The following is a 22,968-nucleotide window of genomic DNA, read 5'->3' as shown; positions in this document are numbered from 1 at the left end:
AAAAAAACTACTTGAGTAGGTTTCGTGTCATCTAGACAAACCCCCTGTGCTGAAAGCGGTATTTGATTTTTGTTTCTGCCCAAAGCAGTTCTCATCATAAATTTATAAACGAATAACAAGCTCCCTCTGTTCTCACGAGCCTATTTTATAAATGTTTCTAGATTGTTGCCACACTGCCCTCTAGTGGAACATGATGATTTCCTTGTCTTAGGTTGCAGATTTTTTTTTTCTTTTTTTTTTTTTTGTTGAAATACATTTGATTTACAATGTTTCAGGTGCACAGCAAAGTGATTCAGTTTTATATATATATATATATATATATATATACACATATGTATTCTTTTTAAGGTTTTTTTCTACTATAGGTTATTACAAGATATTGAATATAGTTCCCTGTGCTATACAGTAGGTCCTGTTGTTTATTTTATATACAGTAGTGTATATCCCATTTATTATTTATTATTAATAGTATTAGGCTCATTTGAAGATATGGCTTATCCACATATTTTACAAAACTTTTTAAAAAATTACTTATGATTTAATTCTCAATCCTTTGAACTATGAGGCTTGGTTTTCTCCGTCTAAGAATCTACCTTCCTGCAGAGCTGTTCTACCTGGTGGGCACATCAATCTCACTCTTATGGTTCCTCTGGGTTCAGAGGGCTGCTCTCAAATTAGTCCACAGCAATTCTGATGGAGCAGGGAGAGCAGGCCTCACAGGGCCCAGGCCAATTGCTCTGCACAGGAGACGCAGTTAGAACTCAAAGAAACTGCCTGAAATCATCCTTTTGTGCCAGTTTCTGTCTGACTTCTCCCCAGCTGGATGTGCTGATGATCCTGAAGGGGATCAGAATATGCCACCCTAAAATATGCCACATTGGCATAAGGATTATTCGGAGCTGGAGGTAACTGAGAAACAACAGATGCAGGAAAAGTTCTCTGCCCTCCCTTTATCTGCCTAAAAGTAGGGCATAAATTTTCCTTGGAGGAAGGTGTCCCTCTGTACCAGGAAGAAGAAACTAACTCTTTTCACCAGAGACTGGGGTCACGCCGAGATGAACCTGTATAAACAGACCTTACTTAAATAACCCTTATTTTCCGTTAGTTTCCCCATATGTTCCCTAGTCACTTTCCCAGAATTTATCACCCTTAGAAGCTCACATTTCCTTACTTTTGTCTAGTCACTTCTTCACAATTTATTGCCCTTTGTTAAAATGGTATATAAGCCTCAAGTCTAGCTGCTTCTTTGAGTTTTCACTTCTTTTATTGTGAAGCTCCTGTGCACACAAAAATATTAACATCAATAAAAGTCGTATGCCTTTTCTTCCGCTAAACTTTGTCAGTTTAGTTTGCACGTACCAAGATACTGAATATAAGAGAGCAGAGGAAACATTTTTTTCTTTCCTGCAATCCCAGGTGTGGAGATAATTGCGAAAAGGGCAGGAGGTGGGTTAGCAGCCTTTGCTGCACCCTCCAGGAAGCCTCCAGGGAGCATCTGGCAGCTGGTTTGACTCTTGAATTTACTACCTCATCCAATTCAGCACCTTCAGCTGCTGTGCCTGACAAATGGCTAAAGACAAGAAACCAACCACACAAAGAAGCCAGTGCACACTTTGCTCTGCCTCATCTTGACTTTCATGGGGCTTTGTGTGCTCTATGAAATGTTAATCCTCCAGGGTGAAACCCAAGCTAGTTTATCCTTAGAGTTAGCCGGGCCAGTAGGGATGGTGAGCAATGAAGCACTAAATTTCCTCTCCTAAAATACAAGGGATCTATTCAACAAGCTCACTGTTGCAGCACAGAAAGCTATTCTTGTATCAGATCAACAAAGGGAACGGGTCCAAGTGCAAAGACAATTTGAGGTTTATGTTCTGTTTCCTGTGGAAAAGTGAAACCCAAGGGAAGACCACTGGTAGGACACAGCAGGCCCCACAAAGGTGCAGCGTTTCTTAAACTTAAGTTCTGATCCAGCAGGTCTGGGCTGGGGACTGAGAATCCATACTTTAACAAGCATTCCTGGGGGGTTCTGATGCAGATTACTGGAGAGTTGCCCACATTCTGAGAAATACTCAATGGTGCCTGCCAAGATTCAATAGCAGATACCATTAAAATTATCAGGAGCACGAAGCCATGACAATATAGTAAAAGGATAAGTATAATTACATTTTCCAGGGTTTGGCTCAATCAGATTTTGCTTGGCCCATGTAAATGCTAGTAGATAGATATTTATAAACAATAAACATATGTTTCACGTCCTGAACTGTACTTTTAAATAGAACATTAGGACATAGTCATTATACGTAGAGAACAGCCTGGTGGTTGCCAAGGAGGAAGGGGTTGAGGGAGGGATGGAGGGGGAGTTTGGGGTTAGCAGATGGAAGCTTTTATATATAGAATGAACAACAAGGTCCTACTGTACAGCACAGAGAACTATATTCAATATTCTATGACAAACCATAATGGAAAAGAATATTAGAAAAGAATGTATATATATATGTATAACTGAGTCACTTTGCTGTACAGCAGAAATTAACACACTATAAATCAACTATACCTTGATAAAAGATATTAAAACTGAAAAAAGAAACAGTCATTACAGAACATTATTAAGTTGTAGTATACAAAATCAATACACAAAAACCTGTTGTGTTCCTTATATTATTATACACTAATAATGAACTATCAGAGAAATTAAGAAAATAGTCCCATTTACAATTGCATCAAAAAGAATAAAATACCTAGAAATAAATTTAACCAAGGAGGTGAAAGATGTGTATATTGAAAACTACAAGACATTAATGAAAGAAATTGAAGAAGACACAAATAAATGAAAAGATATTCCATGCTCATGGGTTGGAAGAATTAATATTGTTAAAATGTCTGTGCTACCCAAAGCAATATACAGATTCAGTGCAATCCCTATCAAAATTCCAAAGGCATTTTTTCACAGAAGTACAACAAACAATCCAAAAACTTTTATGGAACCATAAAAGCTCCCAAATAGCTAAAGCAATCTTGAGAAAGAAGAATAAAGCTGGAGGTATCACATTCCCTGATTTCAAACTATATTACAAAGCTATAGTAATCAAACAGAATGTGGTATTGGAATAAAAACAGAGACATGGATCAGTGGAAAGAAGAGAGCCAAGAAGTAAACTCGCACATATGACAAAGGAGCCAAGAATATACAATGGGGAAAGGGCAGTCTCTTCAATAAATGATGTTGGGAAAATTGAACAGTTGCATCCAAAGAAGGACTGCCTTGAAAGGTGATGAGTTCCCCATCACTGGGAGAGTTCAAGCACTGGACAATGATTTGGCATCCTCTATATCTGCTATAGAGGATATTTCAGCATCAGATTGGACCAGATAATTGTTCAAGTTCCTTGCAGTTCCAAGAATCAGATTCTCTTAAAGGATAACTCAAAAATTCAAAAGTAAACCTATAGGCTTAAAAACTACCAAAGTGGCTTTCCAAAATTCTTTCATGCAAAATGGAATCAAGGTGAGTAGAAACTCTAGTACCGTATACACTGAATACTTTAAAAGTTTGAAGGAATAGAACTCTTAAGATGTATCTAAGCTATCTGAAACGTACATCAAAATAAGAGGAGTATGGGACAAAGAACAATGCAGTAGCATCCTTTGCTGATTTTCACAAGCCCCAAATAGGTAATCATGAGGGGCAATTTCTTTAAATTACACTCAAATTGTATGCTTTCTAAGGTCTTAAAGTATTTTAGCTTTTTAATGATTGGGATCCATAAATGTATAATAATCTTTGTCACATCTTTATAATTAAATCGACTCTTGGTAGGAGAACAAAAGCAAGCATAAAAAGAGAATCTGTTTTCCATAGCTTTTCCTATATAGAATAAAATGGTACTTAATAAGAAGTAAGCAAGCAGTGATTGGGTAACATAAATCAGAGCTGGCACATTGCGTTCTTCTACTGAGTAGCTTGTTTCCTGATATTAATTTAGGCAACAGGGTGTTCTCAGACATCTCCCTTCCACTTAGGAGAGCTGCATTCTTATGTCAATGCTGCTCAGTCTCATAACGGCTGGACAGTTCAACTGACTAGAGCACATTCGTTCAGTATGCATTTATTGGGCACACACTATATGTGCAGTGAGGCTAGGCACTCTGGGCAGAGTAAGAGTTAGTCCTAGTCCTGCAGCTAGGGTCATGGGTCAGTTCAAGGGTCATGGTAGCACTGTAGGAAAGTTAAACAAGAAGTTCATAATACCTGATTTTTTTTTTTTTTTTTGCGGTACGCGGGCCTCTCACTGCTGTGGCCTCTCCCGTTGCAGAGCACAGGCTCCGGACGCGCAGGCTCAGCGGCCATGGCTCACAGGCCCAGCCGGCATGTGGGATCTTCCCGGACCGGGGCACAAACCCGTGTCCCCTGCATCAGCAGGCGGACTCTCAACCACTGCGCCACCAGGGAAGCCCATCAAAATTGTGTAAATTTTTAATTAATTAAGGTAAATAAATAATAAATAAATAGTTGCAGAGTGGTTTTTTTTTTAAGTATATCAAGAGATGCAACAGCATCCAAATTTAGGCCTTTCAGAGAGCAAAACCAGCAGAAGAGAGTCCAGCTGGCTGGACTCAACTACAAGCATTAGTTCTTCGGTGAGGGTCTCAAGGTTTTTCTATCCCTCTCCATGCCGTGGGGAAGGGGGAGAGGATTAAATGTGTATACGGATGCAAAATACAATGGTGACCTATGATCATAATTCATAGAGCTAATTTCATGTACTTTGGCCAATTGTATCATGTTCCCAACAGGTCCAAGAAATTTCCCCTTCTGTAACCTGAGGTGCGGGGACGCCAGGGTCGGGGCCTCCAAAGGTAACCACAGGGGTCATTCAGGGTTGCTCCATCAGGATGCCGCCCCTTCTTCTCGCCTAAGTAGGAGAGGACGCCCACCAGCGAGCACCTCCCCCGAGGCCCAGCTGCCCCGCACGCTCAGGAGCCAGACCACCTTCTTCAGGTGTCCTTGGAATGCATTGCTGGGGCTGGGACTCTGGCCCATTCCCGCCGGCTCGCCTTCCCTTAGTGGGAAACCCGGGCTCCAGGCCCTGAATACCCATTGGTAGCCAAGGCTGGCGACTCTCCCGCTGGTGTGCGGGTGGCGGGCGAGGCCACTTCGCTCCTTAAATAGCCCCTTCTCTGAGGGATGGGGAATATAAATATGCAACACGAGCTCCTCCAGACGCCACTGGACAGGCGGCCTGTTTAATATTCATGACGCCTCGTGGGCCTTCAGGACGCTAACAAAAGAATCAAGAGATGTTAGGGGGTCGGGCTCCACGAGGCAAAGCCTCCTCTGATTGGTTGTTCTTGGAGGTTGCCTTCGATTGTGGGGTGTGAAAGGTGGAGCTGCAAGTTTGGCATAGGGCGGGAGATTTGAATACCCATTTTCTGTGTTCCAGGCTGTGCGGAAGTGCTTTTTTTTTTTTTTACCAGCACTACAACCATAAAGAACATATTCCGAGCACTGTACTCTTAGTTTGAGAGCTCCAATCCACTCATTTTCTAGATGGAGAAATTACTCCTGACTCCTAGCCTGAGTTCGGCCACCGCCCCCGGCCGGAAGCTGAGGGGCGGGCCCAGGATGCGAGACCCGACCCCGCCTCCTATCTCCTCCTATTAATTCCTCGCGGCCCGGGCAACCCCAGGAATCTCTCGTGGCTAACTCCATGCAGCGCCGGGCTTGTGGCTTAGTGGTCCCGGGACGGCCTGCGGCTGCGAGGACCTGAAGCCATCGTCCAGCCCAACATCGCTGTACACCTGGGGAGTCCGGGACCCAGTGAGAGCAGTGCGGCCCGAGGTGGCCCAGCCCGCAGCAGGACCAAGGCCAGTTGCAGGTCTCCTGACTCCCAGCTTGGTGTCCCGCGTCTTCGTGGTAGGTTGAGATAGCCGAGCATCTGGCCTGAGCGCTCCCAGGCCACATCCCCTTGTCCCCGGCGCTGGGGGAAATCACAGAACTCGCGCCTGCCTAGAGCCTTCTGAGGAAAAAGCAGCTTCGCGGCAGACCCCGCCCCTTTTGCCCTGGTGACGCGTCTCCGGTTGCCATGGAGACTGCGCTGTTTACAGCCCAGTTCTGCAAGAACCCGGAGCTCCGGTTGGGGTAAGGAGGCTCCCATCCCGAAGTTGTGTAGTGGTTTTTTGTGGCGCTGAGGGTAAACCCCGGCCCCACACCACCAACCCTTAACTGCAGCGCACAGACCTACCCAATACCTTGTGCCCATTGGTATCAGCCCGAATTTAGGTTTAATTTCGACCTCAGCCCTAATTTAGATTTCTCTGAGAGCTACTCAGACTTATCCAGAAATCTTGGGTTAAGTTTTGAGCCCCACACTCACACTTGGCCGAAGCCATAGGAGGGACTGGACTAGGAGACCCCGTGTTGTCAGAGGGAGCCGGGTGGCCTGGGGCTCAGCCTGGTCAAGCTCTGACTCCGGGTCGCTCCTTGTATGTTTGAAGGACTTCAGAGATCCAGAAGCCTTTAAGAGCAGGCGGTCAGGTATATATTTTGGGTGAGATGTTGGTGGGGGCAGTTTTTAGCCCTGTCTGAGGACGGCAGTTCTCACAGTCAGAGCTGTGTGCAGATGAGGTGGGGAAATGTTGGTCTTTCTGCTGCTGCTGGTCTCTGCCTGCTGCCTCCTCATGTGTTCCTCTTCTTGTTCTCTCCTTTTCTTTGTCCTGGGAAGGTTTTGTTTCTTTCATCTGCTGAACAGGCTCAATACCCAGCTGTCAGTTTACAGATGTCACAGTTGTTCTTTTTTTTTTTTTTTAAGAAAACATGTCTGGGTTCATCTGTTTGGCAATACCTACTGAAACTGAACACTGCCTTATGACCCAGCAATTCTAATGCATTATAAAAATGCGAGCATATGTTCACCAAAAAACACATTGTCTCTAAATGAGAATATTCATAACATTCTCATAATAGCACCAAACTGGAAACCCAAATATCCATAAACAGCAGAAAAGAGAGACAAATTTTGGTATAATCATGCAATGGTATATTACACAGGAATGAGAATGAACAAACTACAAGTATATGAACAGTACTGATAAGTCTTACAAGCATAAGGCTGAGCAAAAAGAAGTCAGATATGGAAGAGTACATAGTGATTCCATTTATATTAAGTTCAAAAATACCAAAACTAATTTACAGTGTTAAAAGTTGGAATAGTGGTTCCTGTTGGGGGGAGGGGGTGAAGAATAGTGATCAGAAAGAGACGTAAGGGTGCTGGTAATGCTTATTTCTTGATCTGGGTGCTGGCTGTACAGAGGTTTTCATTTTGTGTACAGATTATGATTTATGTACCTTTTGGTATGAATGTCACACTTTAATAAAAACTGACATTAAAAAAAGGACAACTTGCTTTCAATGAATCTAAAAAAAAAAATTCTGCTTTTGATCAGGACTTTAGAAACCTCAAATGGCCAAACTACTACAACATCCACCCAAGTTCTTGCCCTCAGAGTGGCACATTGCTAACAAGAACCAGTACCACAGAGCAGAGGCCCAAAGGTCCCGGTCCGAACGCCTGGTGGCAGAAAGCCAGAGGCTTGTGAATGAAATTGAAAAGACCACAAGAAAATCTCAAAGCGATGTGAACAAGAAACTAGGTAAGATAACATATTTGGTATATTTGGGAACATGTTTGGATGATACTGTTGAGGTATGGCGATACTGTCATTTGCATTTCATGTTCAGGAATGGCAACGTATTATCTTGAAATATTAGGGAGAAACATGTGTATTCTCTGGGCTCTGTCTTTAAGTTCACTGCCCTAAGGTAGAGACATGGTTACCCAGTCTGATTTTCAGCCATTCATCAGCCATTCTTTTACTGATTCGATACATATCTGTTGAGCGTCTAAGAGCATCTATGGACTAAGCCCTGGGAATATCACAGAGGATGATCAGAGCCTCAGTTTTTGAGGGGCTCCTGGATTGAGGAGGAGAAAGATAGAAAAATGAATAATCAAAATATAACTAGATAGGAGCTGGGGGAAGGGATACAGAAGTGAGGGCGGAGTCTGCCTGGAGAATTGGGGAAGACCTCCTAGAGAGGAACACTTGAGCTGAATCTTAAAGAAAGAGTAATGCTCTCTTGACAATCCCATTCCTACGAACACAATGTAAAAGGTGGGGCCCTTAAATAAGCAAAACAAGAATAAAAATAAGGTGAAACAAACAAAAGTCCCAAATGCCAAAAAGTGATAAACCAGAGGTCACAAACTCAACAGTCTATCAGAGTCGGGCAGGTAACATAAGGGTTTGAATAAGACCCCTGAGACAATAGGGAGTGGTGGGGACTGAGGGTTCCTGGAGAACATGTGCTCCATCAATTTCAACCCATTTTTTCCCAAGAAAGAATATGGGCCCAGTGTTGCCGAGTTCCCTGATTTTTTTTTTTTTTTTTTTTTAGAAAAGCTGGAATTTTACCCACTTTTTAAATGCTAGCAATTGATTTGATATATTTATAACACTGCAGGATGAACAAACACATCTATAAACAAAACCTGGTCTAAGGGCTGCTAGTTTTCAACCTCCAATAAACCAAAACTTCATTCAGGCCTGCAGGGTTACATGTTAGGCTTCTCCTGATGGGTTGATGCTTACTCCTGATACCAGCCTATAGGTAGGCCTGATCACACTAGACAATAAAGCATTCTGGTTGACAAGCCGTGTCCCTGCAGACAGAGCTCCCAGTTAGTATTTTAGCATTTTATTCTCAAATATGACCAGATGAGGATCACCAAACATGTGAGGGAAGGTTCTAAAATGGCAAACGCTGAAACAAACAAAACTAAAGAAAGTACACAGAGCAAAAGAAAAAATAACACTATAAGATCCTCAGGGAATTTAGAAAAGACATTGCATCTATGGAACAAGAAGACTCTTAAAAAAGAGAACATTCAGAGAACAAGAAAGTGTTCTTGGAAATTAAAAATGTGAGAGCAGAATATTTTTTTAAGTCAAAAGAAGGGTTGAAAGATAGAGTTGAAGTATCTCCAGAAAGTAGAAAAAAAAGACAAAGAGCTACATAGAAAACAGGAGAGAAAAGACAAAATTAGAGGATCCATCTGGGAGGCTCAATGCCTATAGGCGTTCCAAACCCTCCTACACTGTTGGCAGGAATGTAAATTGGTACAGCCACTATGGAGAACAATATGGAAGTTCCTCAAAAAACTAAAAATAGAACTACCGTATGATCCAGCAATCCCACTCTTGGGGATATATCTGGACAAAACCATAATCTGAAAGGATATATGCATCCCAATGTTCATTGCAGCACTATTTACAATAGCCAGGACATGGAAGCAACCTAAATGTCCATTGACAGATGAATGGATAAAGGAGATGTGGTATATATATATACAATGGAATATTACTCAGCCATAAAAAAGAATGAAATAATGCCATTTGCAGCAACATGGTTGCCTAGAGATTGTCATATTGAGTGAAGTAAGTCAGACACAGAAAGACAGATTATCATATGATATCACTTATATGTGGAATCTAACAAATGAACTTAGTTACAAAACAGAAATAGAGTCACAGATGTAGAAAACAAACTTATGGTTACCAGGGGGGAAGGGGGGGGAGGGATAAACTGGGAGATTGGAACTGACATATACACACTACTTTATATAAAATAGATAACTAATAAGAACCTGCTGTGTAGCACAGGGAACTCTACTCAGTACTCTGTAATGGCCTATATGGGAAAAGAATCTAAAAAAGGAGTGGATATATGTATATGTATAACTGATTCACGTTGCTGTACACCTGAAACTAACACAACATTGTAAATCAACTATACTGCAATAAAAAATTTTTAAAAAGTTGTATAAGAAAGTAAATTTATCATAGTATCATGATATCACGGTTTGGGTGTAAATAATATTTACATACCTACAATAATATAAACAAACATTAAATTATTATTTAACAACATGGTGACGCAGCTATATTGGGAAGATTGAAAGATCGGAAGTGTGTTGTGTAAGTCGTATAAGAGCAAACTCTTATCTTTCATCATAGGAAATCAATAGGTAATCTTAAAACTGATAATGAATAAATAGCAATGTAAGCAAATGCCAGAAGAAATACTAAAAGTGTTTAAAAAGAGGTTGCTTCCAGAAAGTGGGAGTGGGTAGGGGTGGGTCAGAGAATTGTAATACTTGTAAAACTATTTGACTTTTCAAACAATATATGTGTCTTTGACAAAATTAAAAGTTATTAAAAACAGTGGGTTTTGAAGAATTAGAGTGGCGAATTAGAATGGTCTTTGGGTTAATTTGATGTTGAATGTAAGAAGAAATATATTCTTATTTCCTTCCCTCCCTCCCTCCCTCCCTCCCTCCCTCCTTCCCCCCTTCCTTCCTTCCTTCCTTCCTTCCTTCCTTCCTTCCTTCCTTCCTTCCTTCCTTCCTTCCTTCCTTCCTTCTTTCTTTCTAATAAACTCAGAGATGTAAAAATGCCCCAAGTAGCACAACTCTAAGAAGAAAAGAAAGTATCTCGGGTAGGTTTACAATAATCTCCAAGTTTCTAATCTAAGAGTTGGCAACATTGGAAATAGATTAATCCTGGTGTGACTTCTCTGTGTGCTTCAGAGCAGAGGCTTGAGGAAGTCAGGTTCTGGAAGAAGGAGTTAGATGACAAACTTGAGCAGCTGGTGCACGCGACCGAAGATCTACTCATCTATCAGACCAGATTGGAGAAAGCCCTGGAGAGCTTTAAAGAGCCCTTGCACATCACTGAGAAGTGTCTGGAATACAGGTAGGAGGGAAGGTTCCTCTAATGAATCATCTGTTGTAAGCAATGAATTGCGAAGAGGTAAAAGCTGACTGTGCTAGGTGATGGGTTAGAATGAGACAAATGAGCAAGTGTTCCTTTAGAGCCTGAAATTATCTCGCATGCCCAGGGTGCTGGGCAGTGGGAGGAGCACTGGACTTGGCTCATGTCTAAACTCTGCTCTTGACTAACTTAAATATAAGTTAGGACTAGGTTTGGCAGTGGGTAATCAGAAAAGGGCAAAATAACGTTGAACTTAGATAATTTCTTTCTCTCTCACACTTAAGGAGTCTGGAGATAGTTCAGGGTTGGCATGGTGTGCCACAGTGTCAGGCTTCCAGGCCTTTTCTATCGTGTTGCTCCACTATCTTGTTGCTCCATGTGCGTGGCTTTTACTCCCAAGGTTACCTCATGATTCACGATGGCAGCTGGAGCTCCAGCCATTACATCTACATGCCAACAAGTAGTAATAATAAGGGTTTGGCATTCACCATTTCTACTTGTATCCCGTTGACCAGAGCTTAGTCACATGGCCACACCAATAGAAACTGGGAAATGGAGGTCTTTATTTTGGGCAGGCAGAGCAGGTACAGTTACTAGAGGACAAGTCTGCTCCTATACACAGAGCCACATGGAAGCACTTTGTAATCCAGAGAGCACTGTGCAAACATACCTTTTTACTATAAGTTCCCTCCTGTAAGTCCTATGAGTAGGACGATCCTTTCTGCTCTGGGGTGATGCTGATTTGCAGACCTGATGCCTGTCACAGCCCTAGGTGGGGCACCCTTCTGCCAGCACAGCCCCCTCCAATCGAGTGCATCCTCCCCACTAGCTATTGAGCAAACCCTCCCAAATGCAGATCTTTCCAGGTCACTCCATGCTTAAAATCCTTTCATTACAATGCTTTGCCCTAGTACCTTCAAAATAAAATTCAAACTTCTTAGCTTCAAAAACAAGGTCCATCATGGTTGGGGCCCCAGTGATCCCTCCAGGGCCATATCTCATCCCCAACAGTGGGAGGTACTTAGGGGTGCTGAGCTGCTTGCGGCTTCCCAAATGCACTGTGACTCTGTCCATACTCTTCCTCCTTCCCAGAAAACCCTGTTACCTCAGTGAGCTTAGCCAGGACCCCCTCTGCAGCAACCAGGCAGCAACCTCCCAGCCAGATGTAGAGAGTTTGTGAGGCAAAGGGAAGTAGCAGGTGATCAAAGAGGCCAACATCCAGTTGGCTCAAGTCTACACCTAAGGGTAACTAGGATGTAGAGGACATACATGGATTGAGTACATGCTCCTCTGGGGAAGGTACAGTGCCATCTGCTTTCTTATCTCCTTTGTCCCTTGCCACAACCCTAGGAAGTACTAATAGTTATGCCCATTTCACAGATGAGGAAACCAAGGCACAGATAAGTTATACAGCGTGCCTGAGGTCACACAGCTGGTGAGTGGAGACTTCCTCCCTAGCACTGTCATGCAGGTGGAAACGAATAAATGGTCAGACAGTGACTGATCAATTTTGGGAGTAAGTGGTTAAAAACATGAGTGATGCCCAGTTAGTTCTGTGACAGGGGGTGAGTTACGTAATCTCTCTGAAACTCAGTTTCCTCGCCTGTACTTGAGAGGTTACGTGAGAAGGAACATCCGCATGAAAAGCTCAGCACGATGCTTGTCTCATAGTAAGTGCTCAGTGGCGGGGGTACTATTAATTTTGGCATCATTATGACTATTACTATTGTTACTATAGAGCATCTTTGTGGATTCAATCCTTGTCAGAGGATCAAGGAAGGAAACATATGTCTTTAAAATTCTAAGTCAGAAGACAGTGTTTCCAATAAACAGGTAAAAAGTAAAAGGCTTCAGAACCGATGGCCAGATTGAGGCCCAAAGTCCAGCTGGGATTCTTCAGACCAAGTAACCAGTCACCGATTAATTTTTCCTCATTATGTTTTGGATAGTTTGAAGTCGCATAGACACCAACTAATGTCCATCCCCCATCACATCATCCGGATAGATTTGGTCCAGTTGTCCAGACAGTTTTAAAAGTCAGCAGCTTTTGAGTTGCCTTCCTCCGCGCGTGGGATGACCATCCCCCTTCCTCTCGGTCAGGGAGAAGCGAGTTGGCATTGACTTGGTCCACGATGAGGTAGAGCAGGAGCTGATCAAGGAGGCGGAGATCATCCGGGGGGCGATGGCCCTGCTGACCCGCACCCTGGAGGAGACGTCCGAGCAGATCAGGTATGGCCATGCAGGGCCTGCCCTCGCATCTCCACTGGGCGTTATCTAGAAAAGGCCGTGCTCCATGGCCCAGAAAGAATGGGATTTAATACCCTACAAGCACTTCCCATGCCCCAAGGTGGCCCGGCAACACTCAGAATGAGACCAAGACAACCTCTCATGCGTGACAGTCACCCTCTGGTGGCGGGTTGGGGTGCGGCCAGATTTCACCCCTGATTGTAAACTGGAGGACACTGGAGCTGACCTCTCACAAACAGGATGCCACAGTGGTGACATCAGAAAATGTCACATCTGGAGGGAAGATCTTGAAGTCCCGGCTTGGATATGTTAATTTGTCACCAAGTGTCTAATGGTGTGTGTGTGTGTGTGTGTGTGTGTGTGTGTGTGTGTGTGTGTTGGGGGGATGGGAAGGTGGGAGGAAGTGTCACCATATTGCACTAGACTGGCTTCATTTTCCATGGTGTCCCAAGAACCTGGTATAGGTGCCACCTCAGCATTCCAGAGGGAGAAACCCAGTTTACCTTCTCCCTTCAGGCTGAACCGCGCTGCCAAGTACAGTCTTGAAAAGGACTTGAGGGACAAGTTTACAGCCCTGACCATTGATGATATCTGCTTCTCACTCAACAACAACTCGCCAGACATCAAATGTTCTGAGAACGTCGTGAGGGTTGAAGCAAAGTGAGTGGGTCCCTGCTGGCCTGGCCCTGCTGTCCTCCTCCCTGCTGCGTGTCATCGTAGTGCTTCTCAGAGAGGCAGGCAGGACCTAGCACATCATCCTGAATGCAGGCTGAGAGCTGGGAAGAGGCAGGCTTGGGGCAAAAGCGGGCACTGAGCAGTGAGTACCCTGACACAGGACCCACAGGCGCCTCGGTCCTCCGGGTTGCCCCCACTTTAAGAAAGTCTGATATAAAAAAAATTGGGGGGTGGGGGGGGCCATACTGTACAGCATGCGGGATCTTAGTTCCCCGACCAGAGTTTGAACCCACACCCCCTGCAGTGGAAGCGCAGAGTCTTAACCACTGGACCGCCAGGGAAGTCCCTGATATAAAATCTTTAAACCTTTCAAATTTATTCATTTACCTATTTGCATTTTTAACAAGTAAAAGAATTTAAAAATGTAGAAAGGGCAAGTTACTAATTTCCCCATGTGTACTCCTTTCTATCATTACACCCCCTGAGATAACCAGTGTTATCTCTATGTTCTTACAAACATATGTATACACTCACCTACACCAATAAATTTTGTTTCTTTACAAAAATGGGATCGTACCATGTACCTTTTCTGTAACATCTCACTTACATTTTTCAAGTAACATTACATCACAGACCTAACTCATTCTAATCTTTAAAACGTTCTTTTTGAAGTAACACATACATATAGAAAACTGCACAAGAGTTCCCTGGTGGTCCAGTGGTTAGGACTTGGCACTGTCACTGCCGGGGCCCGGGTTCAATCCCTGGTCGGGGAACTAAGATCCCACAAGCCATGCGGTGCAGCCAAGAAAAAAGAAAGAAAAGAAAAATGCACAAATAATAGTAAATAGTTTAACGACTTATCATTGTTTTAGTTCTCTTTTGCTGTATAACAAGTTACCCCAAAACTTAGCAGCTTAAAAACAATAAACGTGTGTTACCTCCCAGCTTCTGTGGGTCAGGAGCACAGGCACGGCTCAGCTGGGCGCCTCTGGCTCACATCTTATGAGGTTGTAGTCCAGGGGTCTGCTGGGGCTGCAGTCTCATCTGAAGGCACAACCGTGAGGGGGATCCACTTCTGACCTGGCTCGTGTGGTCATGACAGGCCTTGCCACCCGAGCTGCTCCATGGAGCTGTGCCAGGACGTGGCAGCTGGCTTCTCCCACAGCGAGTCATCCAAAAGGAAGCAAGAGAGAGAGGGCAGCCAAGACAGAAGCCACAATTTTCTTTCAACCTAATCCTAGAAATAACCTCTCATTATGTCTATTCAGGAGAGATGAGTCAATGAGTTCATCACGCATCTCAAGGGGAGGGGACTATACAAAGGTGTGAACACCAGGAGACACAGGGGGTCACTGGGGACCATCTCAGAGGCTGCCTCTAGTCACACAGCAAACAGTCTCCATGTAACCACCAACCAGGCCAAGAAGTAAAACATTACCACCAACACCAAAACCTCCACCCTGTCCCCTCTTGATGAATACCTCCTCTCTGCTCCCCAAAGAGAACCACATTCCTGATTTCTAATAGGTTTCTTGTGCCTACTTTTGCATTTAGTAAATAGCATCATGTACTATGTATCTCGTGTGTCCCTTTCCTTCCAGTCAACATTATTTTGAGATTCCTCAAGTGTTCTATAAAGCAGTTCCTTGTCAAACTAGCAATTTATTCACTTCTTTATAGCATTCAAGTATGGACTCATGTTCTCCTATTTTATTCAGTGTGTTATAATCTGTTACTATTATAATTTACTTTGATACTTAAATTGTCTCTACCTATGTGATCTTGACGAAGGTACTCCATCTTTCTGAGCCTCAGTTTTCCTCATCTGTCAAATGGGGGTATGAAAGTTAGCTCACTAGGCCATCGTCAGGATTAAATGAGAGGATGTCTGTAAAGTACCAGCCCAGAGCCTGGCACAGAGTAAGTAGGTTTCCCCCAAGTGACAGTTATTGCCACTGACAGACCACCATTCGCTCTGCCTAGAGATGGGGAAACGTTCTAGGTGCTTCTGATGGTGGAGGGAGGCTTAACTTCCCGTGGGTTTCCAGTAGCTTGTCCTACCGCCATACCCACACACCCAGCCCAAACATGCTATGAACGAATGCATGGGTCCTGTTTCAGCTCTGTGAGTCTGGAAGACTGGATGGACTTCTCCAACACCAACGTGGAGAAGGCTGACAAGCAGAGGAACAACTCTCTGACGCTGAAGGCCCTCGTGGACCGAACCTTGTCCCAGACGGCCAACGACCTAAGCAGGCAATGTGACGTGGTGGACACCGCATTCAAGAATGGGCTGAAGGAGACCAAGGACGCCAGGGACAAGCTGGCTGCTCATCTGGCCAAGGTGAGCTCCCTGGGGGGACCCTGGAAGAGCACCTTCAGAAGGTTTTACCCTGTAAACCTAGAATGGCCTTCAGGGCTTGTGATCCTGTGTACTAAGGAGTAGAGGTCACTCAGCTCTCTCCATCTTAGCAGCAGGCTTTGGGCTTTGGGGGACTGGCACGGGCCTTGGCCCCGCTCTGGGCCTCTCGTACTCATTGCTGCAAAGAACAGGCTGTCTCCCCTCTCTGGGCCTTAGTTCGTCCTTCTGTGGAGCATAGAGATGCACCGTATGCTCTTATACGTTCTTTTTTTAAAAAAAAAAAGATTGATTTTTATTTACTTATTTTGGCTGCGCCAGGTCTTAGTTGCGTCCGACGGGACCTTCGTTGCGGCGTGCAGGATCTTTTAGTCGCAGCATGCGGACTTAGCTGCAGCACGCGGACTTTTGATTGTAGCATGCATGTGGGATCTAGTTCCCCGACCAGGGATTGAACCCGGGCCCCCTGCATTGGGAGTGCAGAGTCTTACCCCCTGGACCACCAGGGAAGTCCCTTATACGTCCTTTATGACTCTGAAGTTCCGTGAGTTGAGTGCAACCGATTTCTCCAAACCCAGATGCAACTTTGGGATTCTGGCTTGTTGTCTGGTTATCCAGCCGTTTGCTGGTAACTGGCTCCCAGAGGAGAAAAAAGCCCCTGCTGTATAGAATTTGCAGATTTCTGTGGTGTAAATTCTTCCACCATGGTCAGTTTCAAGTTACCCATTTAACACAGGTCTGGCAGAATTCCTGAATGCTTAACAACTGGAGCCCAATAAGCCGGCTGTAGCCCTTGTCCCTCACCAGCAAGGACCACTGGATCCTGAGCATATGGGACCATCCGCAGGCTAAGCTCAGGGACACTGGGCAGAGTCCAGTGGAACAAGGGCTGAATTTGGACTGAGGATCTGTGGGCCCACATTCCAGTCCTGCGACAGACCAGCTGAGTGACTTAAGCGGACGCCTCAAGCTCTCTGAGCCTTCCGCCTCACCTGTAACCCTGGGACAGCTACAGCTACCCAATGTGGCCACTGCCGGCCCACTCCTTGCTTTTCACTGATGGTGAAGCAGCCAGGGAGAGCAGAAGGGACCCCAGGTGGCAGGTGCATCACTGCTCTAGCCCCAGGCCTGCTCAACTACCACAACCTTGTCCTTCTGCTGCATTCCTCCCTTGCCTTCCATGAGCCCAGAGTCTAATTGTAAGAAAAGATTTATCTCTGTGATGAGCAGGGCAAACCAGAATGCCATCAAAAGTTATACTGCAATAGTCCGCAAAACGACAGGTAGAAGAGCCTTGTGGGTAAGCGTGTACAGCCTGGAGCCAGACAGCCTGGGTTCGAAATGGGGCTTCCACACTCGCTGTGTGATCTTGGGGAGGCTACTTAATGTTCTGTGTTCTTTTATGAGATGGTCAGTCAAGTGTAGCCATAAGGAGACAGGGGGCTCAGGAAAAAACAAAGTTTATATCGTATTCACAGGTCCTAGAGACAGGAGGCAGGGCTCCCCACGCAGGGCCACGTGGAGAACACACTAGGGTGGTCAGGCGGCAGATGACAGGAGCAAGGGGAAGGTGGAGGCCACGGCCTTTATTGGGGTTTCCTCAGGACCCCCAAGGCAGGGCAAAGGTAGCACTTTAGGATCACCTAGTGTGAATAACCTCAGTGGGCTCTGGGCTATGGAATGGTCCCCAGGTGCCCGGCACCCGGCCCTGGGATGACTGAGGCAGAGCAAGATGGCCTCCTGGGCTGAAAGGGCAGAGAGAGGAGGGAGAGCTCTGAGCTTGCAGATCCAAGGCCTGCTCAGGCTGGTCCTTCGCCGTCTCTAAGTATCGAAGAGCCCAGGGAGGGGCAGTTTCTCCCAGCCAGAAAGGTTTTTTAAGATGTCAGAACATCATAATGTATAGAAAATTTAAAACATTTATAATACACTTAAGCTGCCTGTTCCTGGGACTTCCCTGGCGGTCCAGTGGTTAAGACTCCGTACTTCCACTGCAGGGGGCACAGCTTCAATCCCTGGTCGGGGAACTAAGATCCTGCATGCACATGCCACGCTGTGCGGCCAAAACAAAAAAAAGCTCCCTGTTCCTTGGTTTCCTCATTGATAAAATAGGGACAGCAACAGTACTCACCTCCCAGAGTTGGTTAGGGTAAAATTAGACAACCCAAATAAAATATTTAGAACAATGCCTGGCACATACCGATTTTATACACACACACATATATATACGCACATTTACATAGTTTATACATATAATCAATATAATAGATAATAAAAATTGGCTGCTGCAGCAGCTAATAATAGGAACAACAACAATAATAGTAATAATGATAAACGTAGCCAAAGACTAGTCAAGAGGCTTCCTGGTGGAGTAAGAACTTAGTCCAGGCCTTGAGAGATGAATCTGAGATAGGAAGGCAGCGGGGAGGAGGGTCCCCACCGTAAGAGAAGAGGCAAGAAGCTGGGCTTTGCAGAGGCCTGTGAGAAGCCCCGTCCTGCCGGAGGAGATCCTGCAGGAGCTGGGAGCTGTGTGGCTGAGACCTTGGCAGCAACATCTAAAACGAGCGTCCAGGGACTTCCGCGGTGGTCCAGTGGGTGTGACTCCGCACTCCCGTTGAGGAGGCCCGGGTTCGATCCCTGCTCGGGGAACTAGATCCCACACGCATGCTGCAACTAAGATCCCGCAACTATGAGCCCGCATGCCGCAACGAAGATCCCACGTGCCACAGCCAAAAATAAACAAACAAATAAATAAATGTTTTTAAAAAGTAAAATAAAATGAGCATCCAAAATGGTCTGGACAGGCTCAAATGATGGACTGAAACAAATCGGGTGAGACTCCCTGCCCCCACCTGGAGATACCAACCTAGGCTCTATGAGAAAAGGCTCCAGCTGGGTATCACCTGGCCAGAAGCCTCCGTGGTCATGAAGAGGCTCAGCAAACGGAGGCGACGGCCTCCAAATTAAAGGGTAGGGACGGGCTTCCCTGGTGGCACAGTGGTTAAGAATCCGCCTGCCAATGCAGGGGACACGGGTTCGAGCCCTGGCCCGGGAAGATCCCACATGCCGCGGAGCAGCTAAGCCCATGCGCCACAACTACTGATCCCGTGAGCCACAACTACTGAGCCCGCGTGCCACAACTACTGAAGCCCACGCGCCTAGAGCCCGTGCTCTGCAACAAGAGAAGTCACAACAATGAGAAGTCCACGCACTGCAACGAAGAGTAGCCCCCGCTCGCCACAACTAGAGAAAGCCCGCGCACAGCAGTGAAGACCCAACACAGCCAAAAATAAAAACAAATAAATAAATAAATTTATAAAGAAAAAAAGAAACATTAAGAAAACCAGATGTAATGTGTGGACCTCATTCGAATTCTAATTTAAACATACCAACTCTTACCAAAAAAAAAAAGGACACTGAGGGAAATTTGAACACTAGATTTTAGATAATAATAAAGAATCCTTCTTTCGTTTGTGTGTGATAAAAAGTATTGTCGTTATGTTCAAAGAAAAAAAAAAGAGTCCTTATAACTTAGAAACACATACTCAAGTATTTTAGACTGAAATGATATAATATCTGGGAGTTCCTTTAAAATAAATAAGCTGATGGCAGGGGTGCATAGAGGGCATTATAGATGAAACGAGATTGGCCATGTATTGATCATTGCTTAAATTGATGATGGGTCCATGAGGTTCATTATACTACCTACCTTCATGTATGTTTGGAAATTCCCATGATGAGAAGTTTAAAAAGAAAAACAAGGAAGAAATAAAATCTTAAACTAGTGAAATATTAATCTAAAAACCCGAGTAGCTTCAAAGGAATCTTTTCTTTGCACAAAGCCATCATCAAAGAAACCAACAAAACTCGGATTAAACTACTCACCCTTTCTTCAGTCTTCTAGGGGGCAGAACTGGTACTGAAACAGAGCAGGACCCTATGGTCCTTGCTCCCCTCCCCCTGTGTCCTCAGCCTGCCATCTATCTGTGGAAAAACTTCAGCCAAAGAATAAGTTTAATCAGAGAAGTGAGAAAATACAGAAACAAAGGAAAACAGTCAAAGGAGACCAAATAATAATAGTTTAGTCATTAAGCAAAGTCAAGGACCTTTAGTTCCTCCTCAAGGGCTGTAGATAATATTCTGAGCCATAGCCTGTGAGCTGTCTTGTAGGTACTGAAACCCCCAGCAGATGGAAGAAGTTAACGACATGATGACCAGACTGTAGCCATGACATAAGCTGCCACAATTCTGAGAATTGGTCTCGAGGAAATGGGAACAAACCGACCCTGGAACTGAAGATGAATTGTGCTCAAAACAATCAAGATGATGCTGGTCAGACCACCGATGACCAATACCAAGGTGACTGTCAGAGGTGACTGTGCTGTTTCTGCATGTAGCACCCTCCCTCCGGCTATAAAAGCTCTTGCCCACCGATTGTCCGGTTGTGCTGGGGAGTTGGCCTTTGGACAGGCGTCTGCCCTCCCCGCCCCGCCCCCCTGGTTGCCGGCATTCAAAATAAAGCAAACTTTCCTTTCCACCAACCTGGCCTCTTTAATGGATTTTGAGCGGCGAGCAGCCGGACCCCACCTTCAGTTACAGTACTAGTGGGTGGATTGGTAAGGAAATAGGCAGCATTCCGCTCATGATACAAAGGTACTTTATACCAAGGTAAATGGGCAGCCTTCAGCCTTTGCTGAGGGAATCCACATATCTGGGAAGGCAGCAGTGGCCACCTGTGTCCGTTCCCTCTGTGAGGTTCTAGGGTTGGGTGAGTTACGTTGCCCATGAGCAATCACTGCTGTAGTGAAGAGGGATCAGACTCTTTCTGGGGTCCTGCTCGGGTAGGTATCGGAGGTCCCCTCTTCCTAACCTCCTACGAGTGTCTGCTGTTGAGTTTTGAGGAACACACCCTGGCCTCACCTCCTCTAATCCTTTTTGTAAGGTCATGGAAGAGATTGCCTCCCAGGAGAAAAATATCACAGTTCTCGAAAAAGCCATCCTTGACCAAGAAGGACCTGCCAAGGTGGCCCATACACGCCTGGAGACCAGGACACATCGGCCTAATGTGGAGCTGTGTCACGATGGTGCACAGTACAGGCTGATCAAGGAGGTCGATGAGATCACCCACAACGTCGCAAGGTAGGCACAGGGCTACCGGGGCTCCATTTAATCCTGGCCCGTGAGCAGGGTTAGGCAACGTCATCGTGGGGGATGCCGGGCGGGCCTAAAGACCTTTGCATCTTTCGCGTTTGAGGGGTTCTTTTCTAGAGGGCGGTCTCTCCTAACTCCCGCCAGTTGCTGCCATGCAGGGAATGCACCCCAATGTTTACATTTTCCTGAAGTCCAACTCCAGAAGTTTGGGTAAAATCTGCAGTTTTAAATGTTGGCAGTTCATGGGTTTATCTGCCTTGTGAACATGGCCCGGGGCCGCCAATTTGAAATCTCTGTCTTAAGGAGGAGAAAGGAGGAAGACACCTCAGTTTGGATCCTGCGCTGGATATATGAATACATGTTTCCCCCTGAAATAGTGACGTAGAGCCATAAGTTATTCCCTAGTGTTCTTCCTCTTCTCCTAGATTAAAGGAAATGTTAGCCCAAGCTCAAGTAGAGCTGCGAGGCCTGAATGGCAGGCAGCTCGCCCTGCAGGAGGAGATCCAAGTCAAGGAGAATACCATCTACATCGATGAAGTGCTGTGTATGCGTGTGAGGAAGTCCATCCCTCCAAGGGGCGGGGATGACCACGGGAAGTGGGCCGGGGACCTCGATCCGGACACTGTCTGCTGAAAGTCGGATTCTCAGTAAGCCATTCTCATTAAACAGAGTCATAAAACCGTAGCACAGAACTCTCCTTTCAGGTGGGCAGAACTTCCAGTCAGCCCACCAAAAAGTCTTGGCTGGGGTTCCAGGCCTGCTCGGGGCCTGAGATTTGGGTGCAAAGCTCTATTCTGCTACTGCTAGTGGTGCTGTGGTTGTTTAAGGGTTAAGTTCCATGAGTTAGCACAGGCCATTCTTATCACAGGACTTCAGGCCTGGGGGAGGGGTCCAAGACATTTTAGTTCAGATTTATTTCAATTCAGAAGTTGGGCTGGATCCCCTACTCAGGCCATGCCCATCTTACTCAGGAGAGGACCGGCAAACACTTCTCCTGGCCCTCAAGATTCCTTTTCCCTAGAAAACAATGTGGTGGTTGCTGACTTAGACCCCTGGCTGGTCCACGGGATGCATGTTCAGTTCATACGGAACTTAGATGAGAGAAGAGCAGCCCTGGGTCAGGAGTCTCCCCCTGCCCCACCCCGTAAGCCTTCCCAACACCTGTGGGCGTCTCTCTGGGCCTCTTTCTCTCGGGTGAAACTGAGACAGGCTGGGACCTGAGACCCTCTAGTAGAGTGATTGCACCTGAGCAAACATCTCCCCGAGCAACAGAATACAAAGAAACTAGAAGGGACTAAAAATAACTCTGCACAAAAAGGCCACAAACCAACTGCTATTTCTGAGGTGCCGGGAACAAAAACAGGGTACTGAGCGTGATCCCTGCCCAGGGCACCACCAAGGGGGCTGGGCAGACCACCTAAGCCAGCCGTCTGTCCCAACCCACTGACCCACCCCCGTAGTTACCCATTTAAGGCAGCAGCTTGAGCCCCCTCAGGGAGAGCGAGCAAAGGCACCTGTTACTTGCTTTCATTCCCTCGTGCTGCAGCGCTAATCCCAGTAAAGCCTCGCCTGAATCTCTTATCTGGCTTCTTCTTGATTTCTGTTGATTAACCTGTGTCAGTAACAAAATGAAAGAGGAGGGATAGGACCCAAGGGCCCTCCAGCTCTTAGGAAGTTAGGGGTTGGGGAGCGGGTGAGCCAGGTTG

At 45.6% G+C, this 22,968-nt stretch overlaps 1 protein-coding gene and 1 non-coding gene across 4 annotated transcripts; both read left to right on the top strand.

Annotated features, from left to right (window-relative positions):
- Positions 1 to 5,646: 5,646 nt before the first annotated feature.
- On the top strand, positions 5,647 to 21,946 carry TEKT1 (tektin 1). 3 transcript variants are annotated; one of them, XM_049702612.1, is made up of 8 exons: positions 5,647 to 6,191; positions 7,444 to 7,650; positions 10,647 to 10,812; positions 12,931 to 13,059; positions 13,594 to 13,737; positions 15,877 to 16,099; positions 21,054 to 21,250; positions 21,688 to 21,946. In XM_049702612.1, exons 2-8 carry the CDS (start codon positions 7,461 to 7,463, stop codon positions 21,893 to 21,895), a joined length of 1,257 nt encoding a protein of 418 aa, XP_049558569.1. In that variant the 5' UTR covers positions 5,647 to 6,191; positions 7,444 to 7,460; the 3' UTR covers positions 21,896 to 21,946. The 3 variants fall into 3 exon arrangements, with proteins under 3 accessions (XP_049558569.1, XP_033279055.1, XP_004267067.1); XM_033423164.2 differs by having other exon boundaries at positions 5,648 to 5,914; XM_004267019.4 differs by having other exon boundaries at positions 5,648 to 6,139.
- Positions 14,457 to 14,528, top strand: TRNAD-GUC (transfer RNA aspartic acid (anticodon GUC)). Its single transcript has one exon. It is a non-coding gene; the product is annotated as a tRNA-Asp (tRNA).
- Positions 21,947 to 22,968: the final 1,022 nt, after the last annotated feature.

Source organism: Orcinus orca, chromosome 19 (assembly GCF_937001465.1).
Source record: "Orcinus orca chromosome 19, mOrcOrc1.1, whole genome shotgun sequence".
Taxonomy (NCBI): domain Eukaryota; kingdom Metazoa; phylum Chordata; class Mammalia; order Artiodactyla; family Delphinidae; genus Orcinus; species Orcinus orca.
This window is presented reverse-complemented; position numbering and strand designations above follow the sequence as displayed.

Excerpts from the sequence above, each read along its gene's own strand:
- TEKT1 (XM_049702612.1), top strand. The coding sequence starts at position 7,461 with ATGGCCAAACTACTACAACATCCACCCAAGTTCTTGCCCTCAGAGTGG. Across the intron at positions 13,060-13,593 it reads GAGACGTCCGAGCAGATCAG|GCTGAACCGCGCTGCCAAGT; the intron begins GTATGGCCATGC and ends TTCTCCCTTCAG. Across the intron at positions 13,738-15,876 it reads GTCGTGAGGGTTGAAGCAAA|CTCTGTGAGTCTGGAAGACT; the intron begins GTGAGTGGGTCC and ends GTCCTGTTTCAG.